The 12,909-nt window shown below is 45.9% G+C and overlaps 2 protein-coding genes across 2 annotated transcripts in view; one reads left to right on the plus strand and one right to left on the minus strand.

Annotated features, from left to right (window-relative positions):
• The window catches only part of LOC310888670 (perilipin-2-like), a gene marked incomplete at its 5' end in the record, with an annotated part of 31,048 nt that extends 20,040 nt beyond the window's left edge, over nt 1–11,008 (minus strand). Inside the window, 2 exons of the mRNA XM_083815607.1 lie at nt 109–206; nt 10,799–11,008. The remainder of the gene's footprint in view (nt 1–108; nt 207–10,798) is intronic.
• LOC310888609 (uncharacterized protein) overlaps nt 7,429–12,909 on the plus strand; it is a gene marked incomplete at both ends in the record, with an annotated part of 380,131 nt that continues 374,650 nt past the window's right edge. The window contains one exon of the mRNA XM_083815484.1: nt 7,429–7,609. Coding sequence (XP_083671610.1) covers nt 7,429–7,609 — 181 coding nt within the window. The remainder of the gene's footprint in view (nt 7,610–12,909) is intronic.

Raw genomic sequence — 12,909 nt, forward strand, 5'->3', positions numbered from 1 at the left:
GCCCAGCGGGGGCAGAGGGGCAGACCCCGAGGCGCAGCCCACGCTGTGAGGGCGCCGTGCCGGGCCGGGGGCGGCCATGTCCATGTGGTGGAGCCGCGCGGAACTCACCTGGGCTGGGAGCGCGTGAGAAGGGAGGAAGGGAGAGCTGCGCGCGCGTCACGGCCGCTCCTCGTCACGAGGTGGGGTGGGGAGAAGAGAATTAGTTCCTAAAACAAAACAAAACAAAAAAATAAAACCGCGGAGAAACTTTATTACAGGGAACTCTTGTTCAGCCTTTCTGTCAGAAGGTCCCGGTAGCTTTAATTGTTTAAAGGTGGGAAATGGCAAGGAACCAGCGTATCTGTCAGCCTCAGAACACCGAGACTCCTTTCTGCCCCATTACTGCACCCTAAACAGCAGTCATCCTGCAAATGCTGTTTTAACTTTTACTGCTCTTTACACAGACCGACATCCTCTTCTGATTATCACTGTGCCAGGACAGCAAATTCCTCTAATACAGAGCAGTACAGTAAAAAGTATTGTTATCTGCCCAGGATGGGGACAGAAGGCTTCCTGCAAAAGCTTGGTAGAAAAATACAAAAACCATCTCTCCTTCTTATCTGTTATTCCCTTGTTGCAATACCCTTTGTCTACTGCTATAGAGATTCTGACCCTTGCTCCCACAGGACACTATCTTCCTAATACAAAAGGGTAGATTTAGATTAGATATGAGGAGGAAATTCTTCACTGTGAGGGTGGTGAGGCACTGGCACAGGTTCCCAGAGAAGCTGTGGATGCCCCATCCCTGGAGGTGCTCAAGGCCAGGCTGGATGGGGCTTTGGGCAACCTGGTCTGGTGGGAGGTGTCCCTGCCCATGGGAGGGGGTTGGAGCTGGGTGGTCTGTAAGGTCCCTTCCAACCAAACCTTTCTGTGATTCTGTGATTCCTGGACTTTGGGAAAGAGCATATGTTTGTTTGTTATTCAACCTGTTCAAAAAAGACCTTCCCAGAATGGTGTTTCAGTTTGTTTCTGCAAAGTAAAATCAGTTCACTCTTCTTGTTTCAGAGCAGAACAGATTAGAAAACTATTCTGGAACAAAATAGGGATTTTCACTTCTCTGAAGTGCTTTATCATGCCTCTGTTAGGACCCATACCAAACACTTCACAGGCACAGGCACTCCACTTTTTCTCCTTGTAGTTATCTGAGACCTCCATTTGTTTCTCATTCACAGTCATATGACTTCTCAGGTGTAAAACATTCAATTGTCAGAGATATCTGTACTGGGAATTCCATAGTATTCCAGGCATTTTAGATACGAATACGCATCACTGTTATTTGTAGTACAGGGACACCTGCAACTCTTGCAGTCCAGGGACGTACTCTGCCAGAACACAGCTGGGGCACAGTCGGGATAGCTGACCCCAACTGACCAAAGGGATGTCCTGTGCCATGCAGTATCATGATCGGCAACAAAACTGTGGGGAGAGAAGGGGGAAGGAGGGGCAGTTGGAGTGATGGCACTTGTCTTCCCAAGAAACCATTATGTGTGATGAACCTGGCTTTCCAGAAAATGGCTGAACATTTGCCTGCCAGTGGGAAGCCATGAGTGAATTCCTTATTTTGGTTTGGTTGCACAAGCAGCTTTCGGTTTACCTATTAAGCTGTCTCTATCTACCCACAAGTTTTCTCACTTTCACCCTTCTGATTCTCTTCCCCCATCCTGATGCAGAGGAAATGAAGGAGTGGCTGTGTGGAGCTCAGTTGCTTACTGGGGTTAAACCACAAGATATGCTGAGCCAGGGTCAACTGACAGATAGAAAGATAGTCTATTTGTAAGAACTTGTACAAAGATTTTCATTTGGCATCATGCCTAGTGGATGAAGAGATATCATGGGGAGTCGAAAAGGAAGCAGTGAAGTCAATGTTTACTTCAGTATACATAGTCTGTGTTAACCTTCCACCATACCTGGAGGTTCTATTAGACTCCAGAGGTACACATGGAAGTCAGGCAATGTGATGTATCATTTGTACTTCATATATAAATTGATATTATCTGCAGTACTGTTTAAACAAGATCATACGTGTCCACTGTAATTTACACATACCATGCAGATGACATTTCAGACCCTTGCATCAACAGCTGCAACCAATCATCTTTAGAGTTACAATGCATCAAAATTATCTTCAGGTAACGCAGATTTTGCCATGATGGTGTCATTCATATCTCAGTATTTCTGTATCTGAGTGTCTGTAAACTTGCTTCAAATCCCTATCTTGTAAAGAAATATGTATGTACTTAGTTTCATGGAGATAACTGCCAATTTACAAAAATAGTTCACTACCTACTTTAGATTTGCACAGAGGTAATTGGATATGCCATTCAGTATTTGCTGAATAAAGCTGTAAATAATTTCACTGATTTCATCAGACCTATTCATATGGTTGTATCCACTGAAGGATCAGTGTTGCAAAGTCCAAGTAGTTATTGAGATGTATTACAAAGAAAATCAAAGCAATCAAATGGGAATGGGATTAGAAAGAGAAGAAGAATCTTTGATCAAGAATTCTAATTGCAGCCACATCCTTTGCCACACCACCCTCTGTAAGAAAGTTATTTACCTCTTAAGATTTTGATAATAGGCATTTAGAGTGCTTATTAATACAGTGAGCCCTCCTATCCAGCTGCCTCCTGGCCATCCAGGGGCCTTGTGAACGTACTGCCAGGGTGTACTTTGTAGTTTACTAGCGCTGAAATCAGGCATACTGTTTGCAGCCAAAATACCACCTCGAACTGCTTGTTACCCTTTGGGGATTATGCCCTCCTCAGATTTGTTTGTGTAACAGCCTGTTGTTGCCTGTTTATAACTAAATGTTATCATACATATTTGTAATGGTTATTTTTTTTCTAACACAGACCATTTTAACCATGGTAGGAGAAACTCTCCATGATCTTGGCCTGCAAAACAGTGAGCACAGAAAGGTGGCCCTCTGGAGTAGTCAAGAATCATGTCCAACACCACAGCTTTAGGAAAATGGCGGGCTTTAAAGAAGTGCCTCCGGTGACAGTTTGAGGTTGTTTGGAGTGAGCTAGAGGCACGAGACAACTGAGGCATACCTTCCATGTGCCTCAGGTTCTTACACGTAACACTGGCACTGCATTGCTTCTCAGCAGTCAGGATTGCCCTAGGGACACTAAGAGAAAGAAATTATTCAAGGTCCTGAAAGATAGATGATTTTCAGCATCCATAACATATATAATCAAGTCGATTATTATGGTTCCTCTGCTTTTAAATATTTCTAATGTTCAAAGCATGTATTTTTTTCACAGTGTTTATAAAAGTTGCTTTGTCATGAGATACAAGTGAGTCCAAATGAACTGGGAAGCAGCGTACTTGTCTTGGCCACCTTGAGGCTGTTGTCTGTGACCAAACATAACAATCAAAGTTATCTTCCCGCAGCTGTCTCTCACTGTTCTTCTTTACTTCCAATCCCACATTAATTCATTTCTAGGCTTTGCGGTCCTGCCTTGCACTGTTCTGTCTTTGGACCTGTAACTACCTCCTTATCCACTTAAGCTGTCTATCTACCTTACATCTTGGTTTTGGGGTTAAGTCCTCGGTATATTGCTGCATGAAAGCTTTCCCCTGGTCTTGGTTAATTATGTCAATAGCTTCTCTGCTGTGGCTTACTTGACTTTTTCTCTCCTAAGGAGGGGATATCAGATTTGTGAGGCATGATCCTCCTTTTCTAAGTCCACATTAATCATCTTTATAAGAATAGCAACCTTATTCTGCTCTGCCCAGGAGCACAGCACTCTTTTGATTCTGAGCAGCATGATCTGCAGTTTTTCTCTATTACACGCTTCATTTCTAGAATGTACTTATCTTCTGATAGGTCATGTTTTTTCTTAGCTGTCCAAAGATTATTACCTCTTACCTCTTCAGCTGTGACTGTCAGCTGATTTAAAAGAGAGGAATTGGATAGGAGGTAGCTCTGCTGTGGACTCCTGAAGAAAGGCAAGGGCAAGCAGAAGTATAGGCAAGCTGATACTGTTGCCCACGTCGTGAGTACAGTAGATCTGAGATGTTTAATTAAGACAGAAGAGGAGGGGAACTCATCCTAGCTTGAGAGGGACAGGGAGTCAATTACACACTATACATACCTACATATTGCACAGAGGTGTTTTTTTTGTTGTTGTTGTTTTTTTTTTGTTTTGTTTTGTTTCATTTAATTAGTGGTGTCTCTGCTCCTGCCAGATGTCTTTGGAAAGCTAAGCAGCAACACATTGTTGAAACATATTGAAACATGCAGCACTTTCAGAAAGATCACAGAAAGCCTTCGTCTCATGTGACATACACGTTATAGCCCTGTAGCTTTCATGCTTTACATGCCATAAAACACTGGATGAGGCCATGACAGAAGTTAACAGAAGTATCAACACCCAGAAAATATAGTTATCGGAAAGAATTTTGTTATCATAGATACAAGACAAGCACAGGAAAAAAATACCCAGGCCCTATTCTAGAATTAAGGAATGTATCTGTTATCACCAGGGGAAACAGGTCAGAAAATGATAAGGATTTAAACTATTTTAATATCATATTCAGTGCAATGGAGAGAAGGGAGATGTAACCATAAGCCACCAACTGAGGTGTCCATGGACACTTATCTGGTGTCATAATTTATAACTGCCTAAAAGCTGCAAGAGAAACCATTCTGCTAACCAGAGGCCAGACAATTTTGCTCCTGAGCACTTCTGACAAGCATATGCACTTGCAGCACATGTCCTTAAGAAGAGGGCATAGAGTAAGGGAATTATGGTTACTACTTGTAACTCAGTGCTAAAAATAAAAATTAAAAAAAAAATTAAAAAATAAAAAAATCCAGCTCTTCATTTTCAGACTGTTTTTCAGTTTTCTTAAGAAATCAACATTCCAAAAATATTTCAGTGTATTTATATAAAGTTATCATGGCTTATTCCTCTTTGAGAATGTCATGTTGTTTCATTGATGTTAATTACCAAGTCAGTACTGTAGTCAGTACTGTTCATGTTTATCTGCAGTGATAACAATGGCATTCAAGACTTCTCAGCATGCTGCACAGATAAAGTTCCTTGAACACAGTTCTTTCAATATTAGCTGGGTGAATCTCATGCAATTTCATTTTCACAGAATTTAGCCCTTGTTTTGGATTTATAGGTACTAGATGTAAACCATAGATTCCTTGCTAGACAATAAAATTGTAATATATTTAGTTAGCTGCATAGAATAATAGTTATCATATGCATTTGACTGATGCAATGGGAGTATTGACTACAACACTTAAAATGGATTGTGCTATGAAGACATCATCAGTCTATAAAGCTACTCCAATACCTTTACTCGTTTCTACTTCACTAACATGCTTTTATTTTGCTCTGTATGCTACGCCTATGAATGACATCATTGCTTATACGTAAAATGATCTCAGAATGTATAACATAATCGGAGGACACTCTACTGGATGCTTTCTATGTAATCTAATATAGAAGCTATTTTTAAGAGTGCAATATTATTTCAGTCTGTGAGTGTGGGAAGGATAAGGGGTTGAATAATAATTTAATATCGGTAATTGCTCTGCTAGAGGTGTATTGTCGCAGCAAAGATCAGTACATTTTAGACAATGGACAGATAAGAAAAATTTCTGGTTTTGTATGATGTTTTACTTGTCAACTGGTGGTCTGACAAAAAAAAAAGTATAATAGTGGAATATAAGTAGCATAAAATGACCTTCATGTTCACTCAAGAAATTTTATAAAACCCCTCATGCTGATGAAGCCTGTATCAGTCAAACAGCAACACCAAGAAATTTTAATACATCAGAACAATAGTTTATTAGCAGTAGTTGCTGGTCTATCAGGATTTCGTTTTGGTTATGCTAGGATGTCTCTGATGGTTATGGCTTTAAATGTCAGGGATCAAAAAGTGCCTGGTCTTTAAGGCAAAAAAGCCATGAGTCAAGTGTGCCCCCAGCACAAGCAGTGCCCTCAGTGGCAGGATACAGTCCCACAGGGTCTAAACAGGGTCCCCAAGCAGGGTCAGGGCCCATCAACAGTCTAGTAGCCATCAGGTAAGGCAAAATAATTAATCAGGCCCTAGGTCATTGGAATGGAGGACTACATGCTTTAAAAGAGAGACAGGCAGGGAAGAAAAGGTGGGGGCGTTGCTCTTTGTGTTAAGAAATTGATAGATTGTGAAGACTTGCCTCTGAGAAACAGCCACGAGCAGGTTGAAAGCCTGTGGGTAAAAATTAAGAACCAGACCAGCAAAGGGCACCTTGTGGTTGGGGTCTACTACAGGCCGCCCAATCAAGGGGAGCCTATGGATGAGGCCTTCTTGCTCCAACTACAAGAAGCTCACAGGCTCTCATCCTCCTGGGATCACCTGCATGTCTGCTGGGAAAACCATGTGGCAAGCAGTAAGCAATCCAGGAGACTCCTGGAGTGCATTGAGGACAACTTCCTCGTCCAGTTATTAGACAAACCAATCAGAGGAGAAGAGTTACTGGAGCTGGTGCTCACCTATGTGGAAGAGCTCATTAAAGAGGTTAAGACTGGAGGCAGCCTGGGTTGCAGTGACCACACCCTGGCTGAGTTTGTGATCTCGAGGAATACGGGCCTGGCAAAGAGGAAAGTCAGGACCTTGAACTTCTGAAGAACAAACTTTGAGCTATTTAAAGACCTAGTGGACAAGATCCCATGGGACACTGTCCTTAGGAACAAAGAAGCTGAACAGAGCTGGCAACTCTTTAAGGTTGTTTTCTTAAAGCACAAGAACCCTCCGTGGCCATTTGTAAGAAAGCTAGCAGGAAAGGCAGAAAGCTGGGAAGAATACAGAAACAGTGTCCAGATGTACAGGGATGGCATCAGGAAAGCCAAGGTACTGACAGATATAAACTTGGTGAGGGATGCAAAGAACAACAAGAAGGGGTTCTACAGGTACACTGGCAGCAAAAGAAAGACTAGGGAGAGTGTAGTGCCTCTGATAAATGAAGACGAAGAACTGGTAATGGCAGACATGAAGGTACAGGCAGAGGTACTTATCAACTTCTTTGCCTCAGTCTTCACTGGTAGTCAGGCTTCCCACTTCTCTTGAGTCCCTGAATCTCTAGGCAGGGGCTGGGGGAGCAGAGTACCTCCCACTGTAAGGAAAGAGCAAGCTCGAGACCACCTGATGAAACTGAGCAGGTACAAGTCTATGGGGCCTGATGACATGCATCCCAGGGTCCTGAGGAAATCGGCTGATGCAGTTGCCAAGCCTCTCTCCATCATATTTGAAAAGTCCTGGCAGTCAGGCTAAGTCCCTGGTGACTGGAAAAAGGGAAACATCTCTCCCATTTTTAAAAAGGGTAGAAAGGAGGACCCAGGGAACTACAGACCTGTGAGCCTCACCTCTGTGCCTGGCAAGACCATGGAACAGACCCTCCTGGAGGCAATGTCAAGGCACATGCAAGACACTGAGGCAATCCAAGACAGCCAGCATAGCTTCGCCAAGGGCAAATCATGCCTGACCAATCTGGTGGCCTTCTTTGATGGAATGACTGCATCAGTTGACACGGAAAGACTGACCAATGTCATCTATCTGGACTTCTGTAAGGCTTTTGACACAGTCCCACATGACATCCTGATCTCCAAACTGGAAAGATATGGATTTGAAGGGTGGACCACTGGTGGATAAGGAATTGGCTCTGTGGCCACACAGAGAATGATGGTCAATGGCTCTATGTCCAGGTGGAGGCTGGTGGCAAGCGGTGTCCCTCAGAGGTCTGTCTTGGGACCGGTGTTATTTAATATCTTTATCAGTGACACAGACAGTGGGATCGAGTGCAAGTTTGCAGATGACACCAAGCTGAGTGGTGCAGTTGATACAAGAGAAGGAAGGGAAGCCATCCAAAGGGACCTGGACAGGCCAGAGAAGTGGGCCCATGTGAACCTAATGAGGTTCAACAAGTCCAAGTGCAAGGTGCTGCACCTGGGTCAGGCCAATCCCAGACTTGAGCACAGACTGGGAGAAGAACTCACTGAGAGCAGCCCTGCAGAGAAGGACTTGGGGGTTCTGGTGGACAAAAAGCTCGACATGAGCCAGCAGTGCGTGCTTGCAGCCCAGAAGGCCAACTGCATCCTGGGCTGTATCAACAGAGGGATAGGCCGCAGGTGGAGGGAGATGATTGTGCCCCTCTGCTCTGCCCTTGTGAGGCCCCACTTGGAGTGCTGCGTCCAGGTCTGGGGCCCCCAGCACAAGAAGGATGTGGGGCTGTTTGAGCAAGTCCAGAGGAGTGCCACAAAGATGATCAGAGGGCTGGAGCACCTCTCCTATGACAAAAGGCTGAGAGAGCTGGGGATGTTCAGCCTGGAGAACAGAAGGCTCCAGGGAGACCTCATTGTGACCTTTCAATACTTAAAGGGGTCTTATAAAAAGGATGGAAAGGGACTCTTTATTAGGATGGATAATGACAGGACAAGGGGGAATGAAGAGGAGGCTCGGGGGCGACCTTATCGCTCTCTACAGGTACCTTAAAGGAGGCTGTAGCGAGGTGGGGGTTGGTCTATTCTCCCACGTGTCTGGTGACAGGACGAGGGGGAATGGGCTAAAGTTGCTCCAGGGGAGGTTTAGGTTGGATATTAGGAAGAACTTCTTTACTGAAAGGGTTGTTAGGCATTGGAATAGGCTGCCCAGGGAAGTGGTTGAGTCACCATCCCTGGAGGTCTTTAAAAGACGTTTAGATGTAGAGCTTAGTGATATGGTTTAGTGGAGGACTTGTTAGTGTTAGGTCAGAGGTTGGACTCGGTGATCTTGGAGGTCTCTTCCAACCTAGATGATTCTGTGATTCTGTAAACTAAAAGAAGATAGATTTAGAATGGATGTTAGGAAGAAATTCTTCACTGTAAGGGAGGTGAGGCACTGGCACAGGTTGCCCAGAGAAGCTGTGGGTGCCTCATCCCTGGAGGTGTTCAAGGTCAGGCTGGACAGGGCCTTGGCCAATCTGATCTAGTGGTTGTCATCCCTGCTTACGGCAGGGGGGTTGGAAATAAATGATCTTTAAGTTTCCTTCCAACACAAGTCATTCTGTGATTCTGTGATTCTAGGTGAAGCCAGGAAATAAAAACAACGATTTAGGAGCAGTAGAAAGCAGGAATGGAGAAAGGTATACAGCTCAGGCCTAAACTTAAATGGTGTGCCTGGGCCATGAGCAGAGGGTCTGTGGGTGCTCAGTGAGACCAGTCACAGCAATTAAGGTTTTTATAAGTGCACTCAGAGCTCTGACATAAAGTTGCAATTAAAGCCCTTAAGAAGTCCTATGGATGCAGAGATTCTTACATTTTCCTTCACCTGCTTATCTAGGTGATACTAATGACTCTCTATCAGCTGATGGGATGTCAGTTATCCTAGAAAAGAGAGGGCTGAGACACATTGTAAGAGATCATTATTTCACTCCCTTGTCTACAATAGTATTTGTCGTTTCTGGCAGGAATCTGTTAAACCTGTTTTTAAGACCCTCTGACAACGAGTTTCATAACCAATCCAGGCAATCTGAATCTTACCATTTATAATGGTTACACTGAGTGACTCACAGTGCATTTCAAGGACTTTGGTGGCTCTTCTGTGCTCTGCAAAAATAGAGATCAGGTACTATTCTTCTTTTCTTTAGGCTGAAGGGCTCTATTTCATTCAGCCCTTCTTTGGCCATGTTTGTTAGCCTGATGATCCTCATTCTTCTTCTGAAGTAGAAGCTGTGTTCTTATATTGAAACACTTCTGGTCAATCCATATTACCAGGATCTCACTATGATATTGACCTTTATCCTAGATTTAAAGCAATGGTTAGAGCTAGGCTGTAATCTGTTATGATCTTCAGAGTCTTCCCTGAAGAACGACCTCACAAATGGTTCATTATCCAGTGCCTGTGCAGACATCTTGACATCAAGCAACATTTTGCATTCAACTTCAGTGAATTTCATCCTTTATCCTCATTTGGACAGTATCTCCATTTTCTCTAATAAGCCAAGTTAATTTCAAAAGCTTTCCTACATATTTCAAGTTATTTATTGTGGTGTATATTTCCACGTTTCAAGAGGATGAATGCCAGTGTAACACAATACTTCAGATGGCCAGAGTAACATTCAGATGCCCTTCATAAGTGTGCAATAAGTTACTGAAGTTTTCTGAAAGACCTGTTACCATTCATCAGATAACTCCTGACCTTTGCAATATGATAAGGTGTGACTGAGATTACTCGTGACATTACTTAGACTATTTCCTTGAAGAAAATTAATGTTTTGTTGTTGCTGTTGTTATTCAGTAACACTGCAAAAATCTAACTACATTCTAGGCCCATAGAGCTAAACACAGAGCAAACCTAAGTAATACAACACACAGTGGGGCAGGATGCTGGAATGAAAGAGGTTGCTATAGTTGTTTATGAGAGATATGGAAAGTTAGAAGTGACTTATCTGAAGTCATATAACAGATCATTGGCAGTACCGAAAGGAGAACTGAATGAGTCAGATATCTCAAATTGAAAAATAACCAGAAGTTCTTTGTTTCTGTGCCTTCCTCTGCAGCCTCCTCCAGTTCAACAAAAGATTGAACAATTTCAAAGAAATTGTATTTAGCACCCAACAATGCCTGCAGGAGTTTATATTAGGCACTATTAGAAATTTTCACTTTTGGAAAGCATTTCAGGTTATTATTGTTTTTTTAATTAAATATTAAACTTGACCACACAAAGCATAGTTTATATTAGTGTCACTTACTTACTTAGCTTTCTAGAATATATCTACCTTGCCGAGGCGACCGGCTCCGGGGCAGACGCGTGCTGCAGCGGAGCGCGGGATCGGGACAGGCAGGGCTATTTTTCGGGCATCGAGCCTACGTGAGGGAGCCGCCAGGCACCGGCAGCCCTCGTGAGGGAGGCTGACGAGGCGTAGGCGGAGCCAGCAGCGTCAGCGACAGCTCCTCCCTCTGGCCGTTCAAAGGCAGCCCTTAGGGAGCGCGAGCGACCAGGAGCGTGGCGACCAGGGTGGGCAAACAGGGAGTGATGCGGCAGTTAGCGAGGCAGGAAGGGCGGAGCGCTCACACCCGCCCATAGGGACAACTCCTCCAACGGCACTCTCCCGTCAGCTGGGCGGCAATGGTCTCCACCAGGCACGGTGCTTTCTCTAGGAAGTCAGTACGCACCCAGACCGACTGCCCGTCCAAACATGCGGCAGTTCAGGTCTCCGGATGCGGGGAGTGTCTGAGCCTCTTGCTGCCATCGGCGGGAGGCAGAGAGACTGCTTGCGTGAGGTGCGAGCAGGTGGATGACCTGGTCCGCATGGTGGCGGAACTCAAGGAGGAGGTGCAGAGGTTGAGGGATATCAGGGAGTGCGAGCGGGAGATAGACTGGTGGAGCGACTCCCTGCAGGACCAGAGGGAGAGGGACCAGGGTGAGACGCTCCAAAGGGGGGTGGACCCCCTGCCCTGCCTCCATCGGGCAGAGGGAGGGGACCTGCGAGTTGAGGAGGAATGGAGACGGGTCCCTGCTCGACCTCGCAGGAGATGCCCTCCCCTTCCGGTGCCGCCTTCCCAGGTGCCCTTGAACAATAGGTTTGAGGCCCTGGAGCTGGAGAGACCGGTGGGTGAGGATGAGGTAGGAAGCCTACCCAGGAGGATGCCTGAGGTGAGGAAGTTGACTCCACGCCTCAGGACTGCCTCCACCAAGAAAGAAAGAAGGGTGATTGTTGTGGGCGACTCCCTCCTCAGGGAAACGGAGGGCCCTATTTGTCGGCCTGACCCCACACATAGGGAAGTCTGCTGCCTCCCTGGGGCCAGGGTCAGAGACGTTACCAGGAAGCTTCCCAACCTGGTTCGCCCCTCTGACTATTACCCGCTTTTGATAGTCCAGGCTGGCAGTGACGATGTTGAAAAGAGAAGCCTCAAGGCTATCAAACAGGACTATAGGGGGCTGGGACGATTGGTGGAGGGAGCGGGAGTGCAGGTGGTGTTTTCGTCTATCCCTACGGGGGAAGGGAGAGGCACGGGGAGGACACGGAAAGCTCGCGTGGTTAATAGGTGGCTCAGAGGCTGGTGCCAGCACAGAAATTTTGGGTTTTTTCACCATGGGGAGCTTTACTCGGCACCCGGCCTGATGGCCCCAGACGGGTCCCTATCTCCAAGGGGAAAACGGATCCTAGGCCAGGAGCTGGCGGGGCTCATAGAGAGCGCTTTAAACTAGGTAAGAAGGGGGACGGGGCTCAAACAAGGCTTGTTGGAGCTGTGCCGGGGGAAACAATGGCTAGGCCGGGGAAGAAGGCGATGGCCCAGCTGAAGTGCATCTACACTAATGCACGCAGCATGGGTAACAAACAGGAGGAGCTGGAAGCCATTGTGCAGCAGGCAGGCTACGACTTGGTTGCCATCACGGAGACGTGGTGGGACCGCTCCCACGACTGGAGTGCTGCAATGCCTGGCTATCGGCTCTTCAGGAGGGACAGGCAGCACAGAGGGGGTGGTGGCGTGGCTCTCTACATTAGAGAATCTTTTGATGTTGTGGAACTCCAGGCTGGGAATGATAAGGTTGAATCCCTGTGGGTTAGGATCCGCGGGAAGGCCGGCAAGGCTAGCTTCCTGGTCGGGGTCTGTTATAGACCGCCGAACCAGGATGAGGAGACGGATGAGGAGTTTTATAGGCAACTGACAGAAGTTGCAAAATCGTCGGCGCTTGTCCTCGTGGGGGACTTCAACTTCCCGGACATATCCTGGAAACACAACACGGCACAGAGAAAGCAGTCTAGGAGGTTTCTGGAGAGCGTGGGAGATAGCTTCCTGACGCAGCTGGTCAGTGAACCTACCAGGGGTGGTGCCCCGCTAGACCTTCTCTTCACAAACAGAGAAGGACTGGTGGGAGATGTGG

The sequence above is a fragment of the Anser anser genome (genome assembly GCF_964211835.1).
Source record: "Anser anser genome assembly, chromosome: W".
Taxonomy (NCBI): domain Eukaryota; kingdom Metazoa; phylum Chordata; class Aves; order Anseriformes; family Anatidae; genus Anser; species Anser anser.